The sequence below is a fragment of the Trematosphaeria pertusa genome (genome assembly GCF_010094035.1).
Source record: "Trematosphaeria pertusa strain CBS 122368 unplaced genomic scaffold BU26scaffold_8, whole genome shotgun sequence".
NCBI classification, from domain to species: Eukaryota; Fungi; Ascomycota; class Dothideomycetes; order Pleosporales; family Trematosphaeriaceae; genus Trematosphaeria; species Trematosphaeria pertusa.
The window spans coordinates 315,798-335,120 of record NW_022987219.1 but is presented as its reverse complement, the minus strand read 5'-3'; the positions used below and the strand labels follow the sequence as shown (position 1 = coordinate 335,120).

The 19,323-nt window shown below is 53.3% G+C and overlaps 12 protein-coding genes and 1 non-coding gene across 13 annotated transcripts; 7 read left to right on the top strand and 6 right to left on the bottom strand.

Annotated features, from left to right (window-relative positions):
- Positions 1 to 153: 153 nt before the first annotated feature.
- BU26DRAFT_457910 (histidinol-phosphate aminotransferase) lies at positions 154 to 1,886 on the bottom strand. The gene is made up of 3 exons (XM_033824959.1): positions 1,739 to 1,886; positions 1,509 to 1,682; positions 154 to 1,455 (listed from the first exon to the last, which is right to left on the bottom strand). Exons 1-3 carry the CDS (start codon positions 1,822 to 1,824, stop codon positions 396 to 398), a joined length of 1,320 nt encoding a protein of 439 aa, XP_033682914.1. The 5' UTR covers positions 1,825 to 1,886; the 3' UTR covers positions 154 to 395.
- Positions 1,887 to 2,589: 703 nt separating this feature from the next.
- BU26DRAFT_t37 lies at positions 2,590 to 2,687 on the top strand. Its single transcript has one exon. It is a non-coding gene; the product is annotated as a tRNA-Glu (tRNA).
- Positions 2,688 to 3,095: 408 nt separating this feature from the next.
- Positions 3,096 to 4,532, top strand: BU26DRAFT_595661 (glycoside hydrolase family 93 protein). Its single transcript, XM_033834948.1, has one exon. The coding sequence runs from the start codon at positions 3,467 to 3,469 to the stop codon at positions 4,493 to 4,495; it is 1,029 nt and encodes a 342-aa protein (XP_033682913.1). The 5' UTR covers positions 3,096 to 3,466; the 3' UTR covers positions 4,496 to 4,532.
- Positions 4,533 to 5,330: 798 nt separating this feature from the next.
- BU26DRAFT_322851 (uncharacterized protein) lies at positions 5,331 to 5,783 on the bottom strand. Its single transcript, XM_033822091.1, has one exon. It carries the CDS (start codon positions 5,671 to 5,673, stop codon positions 5,389 to 5,391), a length of 285 nt encoding a protein of 94 aa, XP_033682912.1. The 5' UTR covers positions 5,674 to 5,783; the 3' UTR covers positions 5,331 to 5,388.
- A 127-nt stretch (positions 5,784 to 5,910) lies between these two features.
- BU26DRAFT_322814 (uncharacterized protein) lies at positions 5,911 to 6,753 on the top strand. Its single transcript, XM_033822090.1, has one exon. It carries the CDS (start codon positions 5,948 to 5,950, stop codon positions 6,557 to 6,559), a length of 612 nt encoding a protein of 203 aa, XP_033682911.1. The 5' UTR covers positions 5,911 to 5,947; the 3' UTR covers positions 6,560 to 6,753.
- On the bottom strand, positions 6,631 to 7,634 carry BU26DRAFT_322807 (uncharacterized protein). Its single transcript, XM_033822089.1, has 4 exons — positions 7,341 to 7,634; positions 7,252 to 7,288; positions 7,134 to 7,201; positions 6,631 to 7,080 (listed from the first exon to the last, which is right to left on the bottom strand). Exons 1-4 carry the CDS (start codon positions 7,494 to 7,496, stop codon positions 6,703 to 6,705), a joined length of 639 nt encoding a protein of 212 aa, XP_033682910.1. The 5' UTR covers positions 7,497 to 7,634; the 3' UTR covers positions 6,631 to 6,702.
- Positions 7,635 to 8,451, bottom strand: BU26DRAFT_322806 (uncharacterized protein). The gene has a single exon (XM_033822088.1). It carries the CDS (start codon positions 8,236 to 8,238, stop codon positions 7,774 to 7,776), a length of 465 nt encoding a protein of 154 aa, XP_033682909.1. The 5' UTR covers positions 8,239 to 8,451; the 3' UTR covers positions 7,635 to 7,773.
- A 2,029-nt stretch (positions 8,452 to 10,480) lies between these two features.
- BU26DRAFT_519697 (survival protein sure-likephosphatase/nucleotidase-like protein) lies at positions 10,481 to 11,799 on the top strand. The gene is made up of 2 exons (XM_033829123.1): positions 10,481 to 10,920; positions 10,974 to 11,799. Exons 1-2 carry the CDS (start codon positions 10,746 to 10,748, stop codon positions 11,696 to 11,698), a joined length of 900 nt encoding a protein of 299 aa, XP_033682908.1. The 5' UTR covers positions 10,481 to 10,745; the 3' UTR covers positions 11,699 to 11,799.
- Positions 11,800 to 12,564: 765 nt separating this feature from the next.
- On the top strand, positions 12,565 to 12,979 carry BU26DRAFT_505683 (uncharacterized protein; the record flags this gene model as incomplete). Its single annotated transcript, XM_033826864.1, has 2 exons — positions 12,565 to 12,859; positions 12,921 to 12,979. 2 exons carry the CDS (start codon positions 12,565 to 12,567, stop codon positions 12,977 to 12,979), a joined length of 354 nt encoding a protein of 117 aa, XP_033682907.1.
- Positions 12,980 to 13,474: 495 nt separating this feature from the next.
- On the bottom strand, positions 13,475 to 15,304 carry BU26DRAFT_322737 (uncharacterized protein). The gene is made up of 2 exons (XM_033822086.1): positions 14,894 to 15,304; positions 13,475 to 14,846 (listed from the first exon to the last, which is right to left on the bottom strand). The coding sequence occupies exons 1-2, from the start codon at positions 15,065 to 15,067 to the stop codon at positions 13,680 to 13,682; spliced, it is 1,341 nt and encodes a 446-aa protein (XP_033682906.1). The 5' UTR covers positions 15,068 to 15,304; the 3' UTR covers positions 13,475 to 13,679.
- BU26DRAFT_322736 (uncharacterized protein) lies at positions 15,305 to 16,494 on the top strand. Its single transcript, XM_033822085.1, has one exon. The coding sequence runs from the start codon at positions 15,542 to 15,544 to the stop codon at positions 16,364 to 16,366; it is 825 nt and encodes a 274-aa protein (XP_033682905.1). The 5' UTR covers positions 15,305 to 15,541; the 3' UTR covers positions 16,367 to 16,494.
- BU26DRAFT_322731 (uncharacterized protein) lies at positions 16,495 to 17,073 on the top strand. The gene is made up of 2 exons (XM_033822084.1): positions 16,495 to 16,985; positions 17,034 to 17,073. The coding sequence occupies exon 1, from the start codon at positions 16,623 to 16,625 to the stop codon at positions 16,890 to 16,892; it is 270 nt and encodes an 89-aa protein (XP_033682904.1). The 5' UTR covers positions 16,495 to 16,622; the 3' UTR covers positions 16,893 to 16,985; positions 17,034 to 17,073.
- A 138-nt stretch (positions 17,074 to 17,211) lies between these two features.
- On the bottom strand, positions 17,212 to 19,147 carry BU26DRAFT_428919 (uncharacterized protein; the record flags this gene model as incomplete). Its single annotated transcript, XM_033823809.1, has 2 exons — positions 17,212 to 18,854; positions 18,910 to 19,147. 2 exons carry the CDS (start codon positions 19,145 to 19,147, stop codon positions 17,212 to 17,214), a joined length of 1,881 nt encoding a protein of 626 aa, XP_033682903.1.
- Positions 19,148 to 19,323: the final 176 nt, after the last annotated feature.

The following is a 19,323-nucleotide window of genomic DNA, read 5'->3' as shown; positions in this document are numbered from 1 at the left end:
CACCATCGCACCGTGGTCGTATTAGCATCTGCCATGGAGGACCTTCAGCCACCTCGATCCCTACCGTAACTTGTACGAGGGCGAACTTAGAGCCGCAAATGCCAACTCCACAGAAGGATGTTCGACCTAGGGCATCCCAAGCCGAAAATATTTATATCTCTAGAATGGCCAGGCCCCTACTTCTATTCTTCAGCATCTATGTTTGCTGCTCTATATGCCGGATGAGAAATCTATGTTTCGCTGTGAGGCATCCTCCCGAGCATTCTATCAACGTCCGCAAATACCACACCCGGTGCTGCTCGAATGCCACAACTTTCCTAGGTCAAAGTAGTGGTGTTTTGTGACAAGTCCGTCCTATAGGAACTGTCACGGTGATCACGCGGCAACCAACCGCTTCATGCCACCACAGCATTGGCCGCTTTCTCCCTCTTCTCTTCCTCCTTTGGCCCCAGCTTACCAGTACTCCTGTGAATGTTCTCCAAAACGACCTTGATCTCGCCCAGGAATCTATCCACCTCCTTCTCCGTGCCTACCGTAATCCTCAGGCAACCTAGACAGCCGTATTCTTTCCCTCGGAACCGCACCACCACGCCCTTCTCTTCTGCGAGACCTTCATACACTGCCAAAGCTGCCTCGTTCGACGGCTTACCACCCTGGTTTGCTGGTGCATCAAGCATCTCGTACAGCAAGAAATTCGACTCCGTGCCGCCGAGAAGCCTGCCAACTCCGGGGACCTTCGGTAGCTCCTCCAGTAACCTGTCCCGCTGCCGCACTATCAGGTCCTTATTCTTCCGCATAACTTCGAGGTGTTTCGGGCTCAGGGCCACTCGCGCCAACTGACTCGTCGGGTTCGAGATGTTGTATGGTGTTTTGAGCGAATTCAATATCTTCGCGATAGCCGGGTCGGTAAACGCTGCGCCTAACCGTATGCCGGCCAGACCAAATGCTTTCGACAGCGTCTGCATAACCACCAGGTTCGGCCATTCCACGACCCACTCCGCCAGACTGGAGCCCTCGGGCGCAAAGTCAATGTATGCCTCGTCCAGCACCACAACGCCATTCCAGCTCTCGTGCTCCAGGATCTGTTGTATGTCCTCCTTCCTCAATAACGACCCTGTCGGATTCCCAGGCGAGCAGAAGTATGCCAGCTTTATACTCGGATCGCTCGATAGCGCGGTCTTTATCGCAGGGACGTCGAGCCGGAAGCCCGGTATCTGCAGCGGGACCTTCACGAGCGAGATATCGTTGACCTGCGCCGACACGCTGTACATGCCATACGTAGGTGGGCAGACGAGGATCTTATCTCTCCCGGGGACGCAGAACGCGCGGAGAAGCGCATCGATGGCTTCGTCCGAGCCGACGCCGACAAAGAGGTGCTCGGGCGACAGTGTCTTCGAGGTGTGGACGTGGGTATTTCGCAGGTTACAGAGGTCCTGCTTGAGTTCTATCTGGTGGCTTCGCGCCGTATCAGCTTGCGGTGCTCAGATGCCAGGCGATGGGAAGCTTACGGGTCTGGGTATCGATTCAACCCAAGCAGATCCACGTCGATAGCTGGTGCTGAGCCGGATGTGCCATTGACGGTCGCGTTTGAAAGCTTGCCTTCCTCGTTAAGCGCTAGGCCGGGTCCGTATGCGTTCTCGTTCGCGTCGAGGAGGATATTCGTGCCGTCGTCTTTGTAGTCACTGGCGGATCGTCAGCTATCGCGCACGCGTCATAGCAGCAATTGAGCTGTACTCACTCGCGCGCGCACCGGTACGGCTCCAAGGCTAGAATATTTGGACGCGCGCATCTTGACAGGTCAAACACCAAAGATTTAGGAGCCATATTGCGTGTGTTGGGGAGGCAATGGTGGATTATTGTCGGGGTCAAGCGGATGGTGGGGAACTTTTTTGTTCGCGGGGCAGCGAAGTCGGCGAAGAGTCACACCTCAGCGGGTTTACCTTGATGGCCCGACTATAGCTAAATTTGCGATAACGATGACTCTCAGTAAAAAGGAGCAGCTAATGTGGAATTTAGAATTGGATTGCATGCAAGCGTTAGGTTTTGGTTGAGAATGAGAAGCTTCCTTCTAGTACAGCATGCTTCAAATATGTATGTCGAAGGAGCAAATACAGAAATGGATCAGTTAGTCCTCTGGCTCTCTCTTTTCAAATTATCACGTCGCTGGGCGATATATGCATAGAAAGATGAATAGATTCCAAGAGAGGTCGTAAATAGGTTTCGCCTTTGTCCTATGCTCGATAGACAACGGCCTGAAAGTTTCGGCGCTCTCTGCAAAGAGGCGATGAGTGCCAAATGAATGATTGCCAATGTGATGTCTTGCGAGTTTTCATGGGCCAATCCCCAATAATAGGAGTGATAACATGTTCAGACACTCGCAGAGCCTTGGTCTTCCGAAGGGCCAGTTAGTATGAATCACGCGTCTTGACCCCCACATACGCCCCCACCGCCCCGCTTTCTTTGCAGAAAACAAGGTCATCATAACCTTGGAAGCACCTCGTGTACTCTGCCACACCTCATGCTCTTTATCACCTATCAATTATACCTATATATATTAACCAATTCTTCAATTCTTCAATCAAAAACACATCCGATATGGTCTAGTGGCTAGGATTTGCCGCTCTCATCGAGAGTCAGTTCACTCCTGCAGTGCCGGCAAGGCCCGGGTTCGATTCCCGGTGTCGGAAATACGTTCTTTTTGCATTTCCTTGTGCGTTGGGAGTGGTTGTTGAGATTGGTTGTGGTGCCCCTGGGCCCGTGAATGGTGGGTGAAATTTTTTGCTAAGCGAGATCCACCACACTCGGTGGGACCTTGCTTCTACATACGCTATGGACTAGCAGCCTAAGATGCAGCTATGGGCTCTCTTCTTTTGCAAATCCTAGGGAGATATGAGTGGTGAAGGTCGCAATCACGTGGAAGAGTTCGTGTTGGTGCCGCTTCCAACCCCATCGTTCTCAATCTTCGATCCTCCTCAATACACATCATACGCTATGCGCCCTCTCCGTCTGTGGCCTGCAATGAGGCTAACCCTCCAAGATCCTTGCCTGCTCGCGCCTTGTTGCAGATTTTGGCGACGTGACATCACAGCACCTATCATGAAGGCTGCATTGAATGATGTAAGCACCGAGTTCCTCACCACATTCGGGATCGTTGAAGCGACGTACGAGAAGGAGGTGTAGTAACATAGCCGGAAACAATATTAAATTGCACGCTGCCTTTCGGCTGGCGATAATCGATGCTCGACCAGGAAAATGGTAACGACAAGCTGCGCGAGATTGACCACATCTCTCGACTTGAAAATAGACACACGGTGAGCCTGAAAGGATATATGAGGTGTCGAATTCGACGCAAACAAGAGAACTTTATCATCTCCTGTCTCTCCTCCATTACATCCTTCTCTACCGTTCGCATTCCTCGCCTCAGCAAACGAGATCATAACCATTGCTTGCTCAACTCGCAACAATCATGGCTACTTCTAAGATCGCCACCGCCGGCCCAACTGGAGACCTCATCACCTTCGGTCAAGAGCCGAATAGTGGTTACCCTCGAGCCATTACCACAAGCGACGGCACCCTCCTCGCCACATACCGCTGGAACGACGACACGATCATGAAAATCGTCGTCAAATCAAGCCAGGACCAAGGAGCCACCTGGACCGATCCCGTGGACGTAATTTCCTGGGCCCGGGCGAAGTCCGACCTGAACAACCCGTTCCTCTTCCAAAGATCCTCCGGCGAGCTCCTCTGCGCGTACAAGCGATATCTGTACGACAACGGAGCCCTCTGGCAGATTAATCTGGACGTCAGCCAGAGCACAGACGGAGGCAAGTCCTGGTCACGGATCGGGTCTATTGTGAGCGAGCCCAACGAGGCCATCTTGGGCGAGTGGGAGCCGTTTCTGCGCGAAGCATCCGATGGGACGCTTGAGGCGTACTACGCGCATGAGTTCAACGGCGCGGATCAAGACGTCGTGAAGCGCACCTCTACCGACGGCGGCGCGAACTGGAGTGATATCACGACCGTTGCTGGCGCAGGCCTCACAGACGAACGCGACGGTATGCCGCAAGTCGTCGCTCTCGAGGACGGCACGCTGATGCTCGTCTACGAGAGCAATTCCGGGAGCCGCGGCTCCGAACGACCGATCAGGGTATGGGCGTCGACCTCTTCGGACGGAGGCGCGACCTGGGTGGATCCTCACATCATCTTCGACCCTGGACAGGGGCAGGCGGGCGGCCCTGGGATTGTGAATGTGCCCGGGCTGCTTGTGGTTAGCTTCATGACGAATCAGGACCAGCCGGATGGTGATTATAGTGACCCGACGCTTCAGTATGTGGACATGAAAGTTATCACGAGTGGGGATGGAGGGGCGACGTGGAGTCCGCCTACGAAGGTTATTCCGCAGGCGGGCTGGGGTGGGGTTACGGCGGTGGAGGGGGGCGTTATGGTGCTGGCGGCGACGCATGACCAGACTGTTGTGATGCAGAAGTTTACTTGAGGCCTCCACGAGGTAGCCGAATCAAAATGAATGCAGGTTGATACATTTAGCCCAGTAAGACGTGTCACTGTCAATAGGATTTAGGGTTTCCAATTGGCGTGTTCCACTGCAACCCACATGCGTGACGATCATGCGACGCCAAAAAAGAGCACTGACGCACATACGAGCACTCTCGACGTGGCATTCCGCCCATATCCTCTATCATGGATCTCAAAAATTTAATTTTTTTGAAAAGCCGGGGCGCACCATCTAAGAATCTCATATGCTATTTAAACGAGCAGGAACACATGAACTCCGAAAGGGGAGACAAGCTTCACGAGAAACGAGAGCTAGGATGTCTTGCACAAACGCGTAGCTATGCCCTAATTGAAGCAGAGGCGAAGACATAAAACCTTCCGGCGTCTAAATTTAGTACCGCAATGACGTGCTTCATAGCAGAGAAAGCATATGAGATAATTGAGGTTTTTAATCAAGAGAATGAGTGAAGTGAGTGCAGCGTAGAACAGCCCCTTTGCAAATCTACGCGGCGACGGACGAGAGAGCGCAAGAGACCGTCCTCATCAGTCGAACGATTTATGATTTCGAAGGCGGAGGAGGCAGACATACTGACGATGAGCTTCTTTTAGGTATGATGTAAGCTAATGAGATATGGAGGTGAAGACGTCCGTACGTGTCTTTCAGACGTTTTAATTCCGACGAGATCACCAGGAGACTGGACCATGAGGGGAGTGTTCATGGTTTTCAAGTAGTGAGAACATAGAAGTATAGCATGTCCGTTTTAGTACAACAGAAAATTGATTCGCATAGAGTGTGCGCTCAGCTACTTTGGGCGTTCCAGGTTTTCATAGTAGATACGCCGCCTGTCGAAGACCCTTCCATGATATTCTTCCAGGTCATATTGGCCCAAGGATATGGCTTCTTGGATGTATCCAGGATGCGCTCCGGAGGCACAGGCGAAGAACATGGCTTCCTCTTTGCCGATTTTTAGTTGAGAATTCTTCAGAAACGGGGAGAACGAAGAGTGAGGAAAGAAGAAGGAACAGTAGGCTTGTATAGGCAAGGGACAGTGAGGAGGACCAAACGGCTACTAACCGGTACGATAATGCTGCAATCCCTGCCAAGGTCTCGTGGATGGACTCGCAGCAAGATGTTCCCTTGTGCACGTACCGGGAAAGCATATAAAGCGCACACCGCCTCTCTTCCCCCTCTTCTTCTTCACTCCACTCGCGGCCGGCGGGTCCAAAAGGTCATGCAGGCTATGATGATGGCTTGGCCTCCAAAAGTTCGTAGCCATGGCCGCTATGGCAGCGGGCCCTGGTTCGAATTCCAAAATACGACTAAGATCAAAGACATGTCTGCAGCACTCAGCTAGCGGACGTGGGTCTAAAGTGCCACCTCATGTGGTCTCCGGGAGGCTGCAACACTCGTCAAAATAAGAGATACTGATTAGCTATGTCGAGTATGCATACACGGGGACCGCTTGGGCTTATGAACCGCTTCTTGATCGCTCACACATCCATCCACCCATCTCTCACCAACGTCTCGGTACTATCCTTCCTCTTATCTCGCATCTCCTTATTTTCCGCTCTCGCTATCTCATCCTTCCCTTCAACACGGACGTGCACCTCCGTAACTACCTGGATGCGATCGTCGCGATTCTCAATATCAGTACTGGAGCCGCGCGAATTCTTCGACTCCAACGGCATCACGTTCCCAAGCCCAGCCGAACGTCGACCGAGTGCCGCGCTGCGCGAGAGCGAAGGGCCGCCGCTATACGGGCCGTATCTGGTTCGAGCCGAGGAGAATACGCCGGGCAGACAGCGCGCCATTAGCGGGCGCAAGCAGGGGAGACTGGAGCAGATGATGCCGACGTTGGCTTCGACCGAACTCCAGGTAGCGGCGGGCGGGTTGTCGTACGTGGGATCTGCCGAGTTCGAGATTGAGACGAGGGATTGGAGGCGCAGGATTGAGACGATACAGACACTGGTGCGGGAGATGTCAGCGAGAATAGCAAAGCCTAATGAAGGCAGTAGAAGGATGAGTCGTGCGACGAGAAGATACTAGATAGGAATGTGCTTCGGTCGTGTAACTGGACACGGTGCTTTGTGTGTTAAGCGGTTGTACAGGATAGGACGGTTTCGGAATAGTCCTCGGAATGTGGTGCATGATGGAGCTGCAACATCGGAAGAAGAAGCGTAGAGATGCACTTACAACCCGCCAACAGCAAAGATTCCGATTAGTGCCTGCTTCTGTCTTCGCGCGAGATTTAGTCTCCGAATGACCGGCATGGGAAGGATGATAATTGCAAAGTCCGTGACAATATTGATCGCTGCATTCGTGAACCACATGGCAAACTGGTTGATGCACTTGGAAGGCTGTTCTTTCGTCCAGAAAGCGCGGATAGGAAGGCAAGCGAAGATACTGCCGAAAACTGTCCAGATGGTGTAGGCGATTACAACGCCCATAGTAGCCCAGCATGCGATTCGGAACTTCTTGGTGGGGAAAACTCGGCGGTATTGCAGGAGGATGGAGCTTTTCGTGAGACCGAGCGAGAGGTAGTAGACAATGAGGCTTGCCCAGAATGCCTTCGGTTAATAATCAGTGCCGTTCGACGAGGAGCGGTAGTATGAGCACTGACTTTTAAAGTATGTCGCATGTCCTGTGGCTTGAGCTCTGCGATGTGTCTGCCCATACCATACTCTGCTTCTACGCAGTATCAGACAATATTCTGGAGAACGGACGAGGGTGAGGCGCACGAATGCCAATGCAAATAGTCAATCCAATTGAGCAAATCTAGGTAGATATCAGCCGGGCGCTTCAGTAGCTTTTTGAGGGAGACACATACCATCGCCAAAGTAACCATGTAATCTTCGACGCCGGCGCAACGAACCAGGAAGAAGCGAGTGTATAGACGTAGAAGGACCGTAATGAGCGCGATGCCGGTGAATGCGCTCGAGACATCGATAGCCTGCCGCCCGCGGGGATTATCGTCGAGTAGCATGATGATAGTATATGCTCTTGGTATTAACTCTAAAACTAGAGTATCATTTAGGACTTTAACAACGGAGGATGGATGTCATATGGGGATAGATGAGGAGCCAACCTTCCGCGCTCCTTGAGGGGGTCCACTCCCATATACCAGCCGAGGATGGTACCTCATTTTCGGCCAGCAGGGATGGGTTTAGTTTGAGAATTTACCCTACACAGTAGTTGCCCCGCCTTTTCTGGTAATGATGGGTCAGGGACAGAGCGGGAGCAAGAACTATGACCGACTGAGACTAGTCAAAACGTGGCGCTGGATCTCGAAGGAAACTCTGCGAGGGGGATCGCCGCTCATCATGGGTCCGGTAGGGTGGATCGTTGCGCGAGAATCGTCCTGTCACGCTTGTGTACTGTGTATCCTTGAACAATAGCTCCTTACTAGCTGGTGCACTCGCAGAGCAGGATATTATTGGGGCGGCTCCAATGTTCTGGTACGGATCTTGAAACTGAGATCGTGCAACCTTCGGGAGGAACACGGAAGACGATGGAAATCCAAGCCACCTCAGGTACGCAGCACATCGAGCTGGGGTAGACGCAGCTGTTTGTACTGTGGCGCTCGACATCGAAAGTTTGACTGCGCAGTCGACGGGTCGATTGGCTTGCATTACGGCGGTCCTAATTTCGCTCCAATGGTTCTGTGGTCTTCGGCTGGCAGAGTGAGCAGTAGCGGGGATATTGCAGTAGGCATGTCGGGGACACATCGGAACACGTCGGGACTACTGCAGGGCGTACCTATAGAGCAGCTGTCGACGTTGCAGTGATGGCGTTTCAAAACCCCCGGAGGCGGTTCCCGCTCTTCACGTGTCTTGCTTGAGCACCACGTCCTGTGCCTCCTGAGATCTCGCCCTCCTGAGAGCTCGGCTAAAATCTCTCATGTTCTTCTTTCCCATTAGTAACATCCGGAAGGGCCTGAGCCGATCTGCGATCAACGTCGCAATCTTGTGGGGCGAGGATGATCCTGTAAACCTTCCCGTTCCTGACAGTCCGGCCTGATTGGGCATAGCATTTTACCCACCATAAAACGCCCTAGTCGGGCGGCGAAAACTACGAGCAATAAGCGCTAGACCGGCACCATCACTAGTGAGTAATGCGCTTGATGTGGTATAGCCTCAAAAGTCGTACCTCGGATGCGCATGGGTAGGCAGCAATTTTTGCGTGCTAGGCTTTTGGCGATCGCGTCAAGGGCGTATTTTCCGGGGTACCTGCACATCGAAATGTTGCCGTGGTCGCCCACGCGCATGTCCCCACTGGCGTGCGTTGAGCGAACATGCGAGGCCACGAAAAGGGAAATCTTGAGTGGATGGACTGAGTAAAGTATAATAGCGTGTGCCCAGCTAATGCGCGTGATAAACGTCAATCACTGCGCGCTGAATGGAGGACCCTCGCCGTCGAGAATACTGACTCGTGAAAGTGGTCTGTCGACTTCTACCGACCACTTACAACCAGTAGATCTCAGGTTCATGCTTGGTCTTAAGTAAACGGCTCTTCTTAGCACGCCACGGTGCGTGTTCCATACCCCTCAAGTCCAAGCGTGGGCGGAATAGACTTCGCGACATCGTTCTCGCAGAAGCCACACCGAGATCTAGCGCATTTGGTCGACGGGCGCGCGACGACAAAGGCTACTTTGATGTCGACTAGATGTACCTTCTAAAGGAACTTGTGCTCCTGGATGCGGAAATATGCATCATCAGTAGGATCATCGGTAAGCTGAAGATCCATGAGTAGAGAAGTAGGCCCGTTCCCAGGGGCACTCAGAATTCTGTGTGCATGATGGCGCTACGTACATTGCGTAATCCCATTATTGGAGACGGTAGCCCTATTGGAGCTCCTAGGTAACTTTTGAGCGAATTTCTATTAATGACCGTAAAGGGAGCTGTGGATCGTTTCGAGCTTGACACACGGTGGAGCCTAGGGGTACCACAGGGTGGCCAGAAGTTTTTCAGTCACGTGCGCGCTCCTCTCCAAAACTGACCAATCGCGAAGGACCTCAGACGCACGTGACTGAAAAACTTCTGGCCACCCTGTGGTATGCTAGATGTGAGAACGCTGGGACAGCGGGAACCATGGATGTAGTTCCGCATCGTCTCCGGCGAGGGTGTCAGATGTTGAGTCGGTAAATGATATGCCGACTCCGAGCAGTCCTAGCCTCAAAGATGGACGATGCGACGCTCGGTCGGTGCAATCATACCGACTGCTTGTAGTTGTGCTTGCATTTCCTCTCAGCCAGGAGGCCTGGAAATGATTTTTGTCGCGAGTCAACAGCTGCGTTTAGAGACGAAGCTAGTGATCCTTCAAAATGGAAGTGTTGTAGACTGCTGGTGTCAGCGAATGCGGGATCTGGCGTCTAACCTGCTATTCACTGCTGCAAATGGTCCTTTGAGACTGAAGGACGTGGGTCCCTAATATCGACCAGATCACGAAGGAGACAGAGCGCTCAGAGACGCAGTCGATCGGGAGGCGTCTAAGGGCTTTGTTGCGAGAGATCGAGTTCGTCCATGTCGATTTCGGTTGGCAAGAGACTTCGTAGATCGGAGAAGGGCCGAACGAGAAGATATTGCGGGACGCAGGGTTTAGAGCCACGGCTATCGTGAATCTCCCGTTTCAGCATCGGAGGATGGTGTTGACCAAAGGAAGGGTCTTCGCAGGCGATTTGAGGAGTCCGAAGCGATGACATCCTGTGCAGTTCTTATTGGCGTGGAACGCTTATACTTTGGGAAGCGGCAAGAAACAGGGCTGATAGTTGGAGCTAGTCGATGCATCTGCATGCCGTTGTTATACAACGCAGGCCGCTGTGGTTGAGATGAGATGGTGAATGGAAGAGTGAAAGTCGGACACGCGCGAGGAGACACCTTAGCACCTTCCCCAAACGAGTGGCCCCTGCCAAGACGCTAGTCATCCCTCCGCGGCGCGCTTCCCCGTTCCAGCCAACAACAAATCAGATCGGAAAACGTCCCTTTCTCAGTAACTTCAATTTATTCGGAGATCAATCAGATCGCATGTCTAACCACGTTCCAACCTGCCCGTTGAAACCTATGGTCCTCGTTAGCCTGTCAGCCCACTTGCACGTACGGACATCGCCATGAATGGAGCTGGGCAGCCGAGGGTAGCAGGTATAAGATGAAGGCCTTCTACGAGAAGATGGGTTGCTGTCTGCCGTGGGGATTCCGGTTCGCATCTTCAAGTTCAAAGCGGGTACCGATATCCCAAAATGCGCTTCTCCCTTTACCTCAGCGCCATCTTGCCTCTCGCTCAGGGCATACGCATCATTCAGTCCAACGACGATGGCTGGGCGGAAACCAACGCTCGAACGTTCTTCAATCGCTTAACCGCTGCCGGTCACGACGTGGTGCTCTCAGGGCCAGCGGAAAACAAGTCAGGAAGCGGTCCGTTATCCCCATCTACGATCTCTCGAACAAGCATACTCACAGTATTTCAGGCTCGTTGGATGCTGCACCGACACAAGTCGATTCCGATGGGTGTCAATTCCAGAGCTGCCCGCCTAAAAGCCCTCCTACAGGCGCAAACGCATCCGAGCCGCGTTTCAACTACGTCAATTCTTACCCCGTGACTGCCATGAAGACCGGAATCGACACCACGGGACCGAACCTCTGGGACGGCGCGAAACCTGAACTAGCAGTCTCTGGACCGAATGTGGGCGCCAATCTAGGAGCTGTCGTGCTATTCTCAGGCACCGTTGGAGCGGCGATGTATGCTGCACGAGAGGCAGGAATTCCCGCGATCGCTTTCTCCGGTTCATCTGGTGATCCAACCGCCTGGAATGCCCCGACGCCGGCGTATAGCACGGTCTACGCAGAGCTGGCGAACACAATCACTTCTGCAGTCGTTGCCTCTGGGACGCCATACCTTCCGACTGGCATCTGGCTGAACGTCAACTTTCCCGAGGCTTCTTCCCAATGCAGTAGCCCAGACCAGTTCAAATTTGTTCTGACCAAGATTACCTGGAGGATCTTTACCCAGGATACGGAGTGGTGTGGTTCTGATAGCCTGCCTCTCGAGACCAGTGTCATTAGTCGCACCGATGGCTGCTACGTCACCATCAGCGTAGGAGACACGGATGGCGTTCTGCCCAATGCAGATGCAGATGCGCAGCGCCAGGTCGCGGAGAAGCTGAAGCCACTCCTTTCTTGTCTGCCGTCGTAGACGGCAATGGAGGTTGTGTTAGCGGATAGGGAGGAAATACCGCACTTCTCCTCAAAATCTTCAATCAAGGACTAGGTCAGCCTCATCTTCACAAATAAGCGCATGACCTCTTCCCCATCAATACCCAACTCTAGTCACTTACTGGTTCTCCACACACTCCCGCATTTCAGCTCGCGTTCAGCCGAGACCTTTGTAGTCCTCCGATCACGTGCTTTCCAACCCACCTGAGCATCACCCTCACACGTCACACTTCCCTTCCGCATCGCCTTAATGCACCTTCACAAGACCTCTGCGACACCTTAACACTCTCTGCTAACGCTTCAGCGCAAAGCCTAAGGCATCTCTGTAGCACGAAGCGTCCGGCAATCCGCACGCATCACGCCCCTTCCAAAATTTCGCACCCCACAACCAAGCACCTGTCATCCATCGCGACCCTCATGCGCAAAACAATGTTTTCTTCTTCCCCATACTTCGTTGGTTCTTCCCTTTTGCCGCATGGAGTGGTAGAAGACGCTGCGGCGGCTCTCGCACGCTTACCGTTTCAGGCACCCCTGCGGCGAGTTCAGGCAGGAACGACGCAGCGTGAGAGCATCTGCATTGCTACACCACTTGGTAATATTGCACTGTGCGAGCAGTGCGTGGAGAGTAGCGATCCAAATCTGCTGATGCGCTGCAATGGCATTATATATGGGGCCATGGGAACCCGGAGTTGAAGCCCTTCCCTTCCATCCACTCCACAGCCAGCCAGTCCTTTCCAGTTCACTTCAGTCGCTCTCTACTCGCGCTTGGACGCAGTACCCACCACTCCCTATCCAACACTCCTTTCTACAGCTATATTCTTTCCAACCCAAACCAACTCATTCAAGATGAAGTTCACCACCACTCTCGCTCTCCTCTCCACCCTCGCTCTCACCAATGCCCGCGTCCTCTATGTCCGCCAAGCCAACGCGCAGACCTTCGCAGGCGCGCTCGGCGGCGTCGAAGCCACGCCCGTTCTCGACTCGGGCAATGCGGACCGTCCGTTTGACGTGGCCGGCGATACGTTCGTTAACATCGGTGCTGCGCTGCAGAGATCGTGCGATCAGCAGTTCAATGGGTGTGCGAATCTGGCCAATGGTGGAGCTGCGGATTTCTCTACTTCGGATTGCCAGGCACAGAAGGGTGAGTCCATGATTCTGGATGTGCGGCTGGGCGGTGGCAGTGTGCTGACTCTTTGTGATAGACGAATGCTCGGCTGCGAGTGCTGGCGCGGCTGCGCGCAGGTACAGGCTCAGGAAGTAGACTCGACGTTTTGAAGCAAGCTTTGTAGAGGGAAGATAGTCTGGCGCTGGGCGTATCTTATGCGGCTGGGTCTGCGCGATCAACGAATTACGACTCGGGCTTCCGCTAGATGGCTTTCTTGTATTTGGTATGAAACTTGTCAAGATAAAATGTATTATGACCCAATACCTCGGTTCGGTCTCGGTCTTGGTTCCACATGCAGTCCAGCTCGATGCGAGGCGAGAGTCGTTGAACGCGAGAGTCGTTCGGACCCTGCTTGGTGACGCCCATAATCACGGCTGCTAAATACATATGACTCAGTCGAGGCGGGTAGCGCGCGAGAAGCTACCAGCGCTGTGCGCAGTGCTATAGGCTAAGTCCACATACCCTCGTCAGAGTTGGCGGGTGATCCTGGGGAATGCGAGTGTTGCTGTTTCTGTTCGGACCGCTCCGAGCTGTGCCGCATGGTGGCGTCCGCTTCGAAAATGCTTTTATACGAAGGTGCTCGAGGCCCACCACGAGAGCTCTCATGTTCTAGCCCTTTCATGCCAATACGAGGGCCGATGCAGTAAGTTTGACGTAAAGAGCACGCCTGCAGTGCTCATTGTCAGCAAAGGTGACATGTGGCCCTCGGCTACGCCTAACCCATCATCAACACGATGGTGTAGGCGTGGTTGGCTTCCAACAAAAACCAGCTAGCCGATCATCCCAACAAAAAATATCATTGAGCCAAGCCCTTCTCTTTCTCCCCGCTGTCTTCTCCAACATCCTCAACTTCTTTCTTCGGAAGGTTAGCCAAGCAAGGTGCGTGGAACAGCCTCCCGTCTATAGCTCCTCTAACCGTTCCAGTAGCAACTACGCACCAGAGCAGTATTACTGCGACACTGAAGATCGTTCCGAGGACCTTGAAGAACATGCTAGGCATTTGAATGCCGAACTCCATCGTGCTGACGGCGAAGACCCCGAGCGGAAACGTGAATCCCCACCAACCCATATTGAATGGGAAGGGGCGCGACTTATAAATCGAAGCGAGCGCAAAGCAGAGCCAAGTGAGCCCAAAACTCCACATTATAAGGGCGACGAAGACGCCGAGGACGTAAAAGATGTCGCCGGCGACTGCAAGGTTGTGGAAGACCTGCGTTTGTGGGAAGACATCGCGACACACGTCTCCAAGGTACATTATGGTATAGCCACCCATTCCAAGCGGGCCGAGCGGAAGGAATGACGAGACAACGATTTCCCGAGGCGGTAGTTTGTGGAGCGCCAGCCGTGTGTAATACATGACGAGGACCGTCATCGCAAGAGGTGTAGACATGCCCCACAGAACGTAGGACACAATGAGTGTTCCGAGGGCATTCTCGGGATCCGGAAGGATCTTAGCGACTTCGGCACCTGTTCCAGCCGCAACGATGGTGGCGGCGATGGGTAACAGCTGTGCTGCCGTGATGCGGTGCAAGGCTTGCTGATGCGACGCAGAGATTAGGAGGACTGTAAGAGAGATGGTTACTCCTAGTGCAACCACGCAGTCGATCATCCAGCATACCCAAGCGAATGTCACCGCCCAAGGACCCCAATACGGAACGCAAAGGAAAATCCAGCACTCCACGAGCGTAGCAAATCCCATTGGAATGGTTCCAAGGAAGAGGGAATTCGTACTATCCGCGATCATCACTCCCCAAATTTCAGGATAGAGGCTGTAACGGAGGACGGAAACGGTGAAGGCTGAAGCGAACAGGATAGTGTTCAGTCCAAAAAAGAGCACCGCCAGCCAGTACAACCACTCGGCCTTAAACGGTATGGTGATCAATAGTAGTGACACTATTCCGGTACCCATCGTAACGGAAAACCATGACGGGGAGAAGTTCCTGACCACACGACGCCAGCCAACCTAGGACTCGTGAGCTCAGCCTCTATCAATCTGCATTGCCTACGAACATCATATTTCGACAATTCAGGAGGGGTTCCCGACGAACGAGAGCCTCGGGAAGGGCCCGAAGCGTTCTTCGCTTGGCCATTTGATCTCGAGCGACTGATAGCGATGTGTTGGGGAGCTGGGGCTGTCAAAGCTGGGTTGTCCGATGCAATGCGTTCCAATCCCGCGTCATCCATCGTCGGAGAGCGAAGGGCACCGAGAACTCGCTGGCGGTGTGCAAAAAGAAATGTGAGGAGTCATCGAAAAGAGTTGGATGTGGAAGAAGCTTGCTTTAATGACGCCGTTGACGTATGGACCGACGGAGACTCGCCGTGCCGCGTCTTTCCGTCATTGTTCAGTGGCTGACATAAGCGGATCCTCTCATCACGTGCCGGGTTTTAATCAACTGCGCTCGGGCCTTCGCCTCATCACTCAACGTCCAGCTGTCGATATTGCCAGCCTTCCGTCAATTTCTGCAAACCGGACGCTCAAACCTCATATGGATACATCATGCTGCTCTTCCGTACCGATGCGTAGCGGCCGCGCCGTCTCAAAGCGCCCTTGTGTCCCCGATGCCCGTCTCCGCACCCTGAGCCGCTTCCGATCAGTTCCTTTCTCGCCGTGACCCCTGCGAATTCACGACTCGTACCGCTTATCAGATCCGGATCACCATGCCCGGCTTATTGGACCTTCCCCTTGAGATAAGAAACACCGTATACGATCTCCTTTTGCACGATGCCCTGGAGCCTCAATCCCGAGGTGTTATGGTCGTTTCAGAACCGTACGTCAAGAACCACCTGCCACTTCGGTGTTACCGCGGTCTGCTACGAGCATGTCGCCAGCTACATCACGAATTCAAGCAGGCGATTCGGCATATGGCCGCTGCGAAGCAACTTGTCTACGAGCTGGATGTCACGTTTTCCCACGGTCGGCCTTTCTTCTCTCTGACTTGGGTATGGTTTCCCGGATTGTCTCAAACAATCAACTCGATGATCATCAATGTGGACCTGCGCGTTCGAGAACCCTTCGATTTAGGGGTATTTGATCAGCCTATACCTCACGAACACGAGCTGGCCCATCTGCTGGAAGATGCACCGGAGAGTTTCGCAGAACAGCTGTTCGATTACGTCGCCATTCTCCTCAAAGCATTGGCCAACTTACTCGGCAATGGTGATCGCAGCTTCAATGTTCTGTATACCGAGACTATGATTTTAAATTGCCGGATGCCGACAAAGCTGGTCCCAGGGCCCCCGAGGAGCGTCTACATGCGTCGTGTCCCTGTAGATCGGGAAGAAGCAGACAAGCTGTTCGATACGATGCGCAACACACTCAAAGCGAACGCCAAAGCATTTCAGGGCTTTGATGCCGTGGGTTGCGGAAAGTTGTCGCCTTTGATCCAGATTGGTTCCCTCCGCTTCGCGACGGAGGGGCGGGTTTGGGGCGAGGGCCATAATCTGATCCTCGCTCATGACGACTTCCAGTGGCTTCGGTATTGAAAGAATAGATATCCGTTAGCTTGTCTAAACCGACACCAGCGCCATCTCCACCGATTGGATTGGCACCTTACGATTTTCAACGAAACATAAGAGCTCTATCTCGCATTGTGGCTCTCACGACCCATGACTCACGAATTTCTACGGCCGCGGTGGATCATTTGAAGACTATTATACAAAAGCAATATTTCATAGCGTTCGAGCGGATATTTTGGGCGGTATCTTCTATCGTAGATCGACGGTAGACTACTGGAGTCACATGATGCAGAACGTACACAGAGCGACATGTCGTTCCGAATCCTACATCCTTCTCTTACGCCTTTCCTTCTGGCGGCTACATATGAATAAAACAAGGACGCTTGTCGGACTATCTCGACATCTTTTACCAGCTACTCGTCTTCTTTCTGCCTCGCTATGTCTTTTCTTTTGTGGGAGCGAATTCAGTCTTCAGCCTTACAGCCACCACCCAGTATGGAGGCTATCAAACCAATCGTGCGACACTAAGGTGAATGCAACGCATTCGAACTGAGCCTTGTGGTGTGAATAAGCGTGCTCTATCTCCCGAGAATATGGCCTGGAAGCTGGATTTCTGGGCGGGGTACGTAAAGCTTGCCGGCGAGTTGTTCGTATGAACTTCCTCGGCCAGTTAGACTACCACTAATTCGTTTAGCACAGCTACTGTCCTCCGAAGCTCCTAGAGCAAGGCGTCGTCTAAACATGTTTCTACTGATTGGTAGTTACTTTGGGGCAGGCGCGTAAAGACATTAGAAAGTCAATTTTACGGGGGGCTGCTCCCCTCGTTACTTCAATGGGATATTCCATAACATTCGTGATACAAACGGTACGCCCTATATATACCACCTCCTCCGATCCAGTCTTCCCACCATTCCCTGGTCGGCTTTCGCAAACGCAATCGCGCCCACCGGCTCGTTCGCGCATACATCTCCTATCCTGACGGGCAAATCATGCAACAGCGCCGTTCTCTCCAGCCCATGCAACGTCGTTCCTCCCGTCGGCGTCGGCACATACGGATTCAGCAACGTCAAACTGCTCGCATACCCAATAATATCCGGCGCGAGCGTGACGTACTTCAGCACGAGCCCCGTGTACGCAGCAATCTGCAGGATAATCGACGCGACGAGCAGCGCGACGAACCATTTCCAATTTATCTTGTAGACCGGCGGCGATGGATTCGAGATGCTAGCCGTCGTCTCGTTGAACGTCAAGGCGGGACTGTCGACCGTAAGCGAGGTTAGATTGGAAGGCAGGCTGCCTCCGAGAGCGGTGGTGGCGTATGTCGATTGGAAGAACGTGTTCCATATGATCGTGAGGCGGGCCGCGAGGAGCGCGGGAGGGAGCTGATAAAGGTTGACGTTGTCGTAGGTCGCGCCGATGAAGTTCGTCGGATCCATCATCCACTTCTCCATATTTGTACTGCCTCTGACGCCGGCATCGCCTACGCCGTAGTTGTCGACGGTGGGGAGAAAGAGCATTGAGTTCAGAACGAGATTGCCGCGTGTGAAGTCGTCTGCGTCTTCGGTATACCCAGCATCGAGCAGATCGAGTTTGCGCATTTGGGTCGCTGCGCATGACGTGCCATTGCAGTTTATGCCGGCTTCAAAGTACTCGTAGGACATCTCGCAGCTCGCAACGGTGTAGTTGTAGGCTTCGTCGAGAGACTTAAAGCTGAACGGGCAGGGGTACTTGTCGCACCTGCCGCTTTCGGTGTAGTTAAGCTTCCACGTTGCGGTCGCATTGCCGAAATCACTGGCATTCTTGCTCATCTCCTCGTTGCTGTCGCAGGTGATGTCCCACTGTCTTGCTTTGAGGTTGAAGGTGCTGTTCCCAGCGAAATGTCGGCCTGCAACCGGAATTCCGATCAACGATGCGTACGTGACGTCTGTGTTGGTGTCGTTCGGGACCAGTTTCCAGTCGTCAGAGGTGGTGTTTTCGATAGAGCGATAGGTGGGCAGCTTGACGTTACCCCAAAGGTCCATTGACGTGTTTTGATACTTGGAGCTGCTGAGGAGCGCGGCGAGGAAAACTGAGGTGAACGTGCTTCTTCCGGAGTTGGCGGCGCTGGCACCAAGCATCAAAGAATCCTGCATAGCCAACGGGTTCAGATATTGAAAGGTGTCTGTGGACGGCACGGACTTGTTCTCTTGATCCAGCAACCGAAGAGCAGATTGTCCTCCGAGGGGGGAAAGGAGCCAGATAAGGGTGAGGAAAAGTCCGACGAGGGACCAGGAGCGGAGAGATATCTGACGTTCGATCGCAGAGAAGAGCGATTGACAGCCAACTAGCTGTTCAAGGCGGCCAAGGGTGGTGCCGCGCTCGGCAAGAAAGAGGCCGACATGCTTGAAGCAGCGTCCCATAAGCGCTGCGAAAATGACAGGGAAGATGGTTGGGGAGAGAAGCAGTGTTTGGCGAAGACGTAGTCCGTAGTCGTTGACCTCTTTTCCATCAAGCCTCGCAGCAATGAGAGCCAGCGCTGGTTGTAGGGTCAGCTCATACATCCTCTACCGAGAAGGAACCATCATCCTTACCTATGAACATGATGGGCGTCGAAGCTAGTACAGCATCGAAGAATATGATGAACGCTCTTAATGGGGTGATCTTGGAGACTCGTTGCGAATGCACAGGCCAATGCTTTACTGGAGGTTGGTCGCTTGCGAAATACGCTTTGGAATCCCTATCCTTCCTATCTGAACCCGGGAGCGGTCCGGCAGGCGGAGAATAGATATTCGTTGGCTGTGAAGCATATCCAGAAGAGTAGCCGGCCATCTCTATATTCTCCATCTGCTCGTGAGGAACATTCTGAGCGCTGGTGTGAATGCGCGTGTACCCCATGACGACAGCCTGGCCGGTTGGCCCTGGGATTGTCGAAACACGGCCGTATCTGGAGGGTCCGTCAAGGCCTCAGAAGGATTCAAGGGTCGCAGTCGGATTAGAGCTTCAAA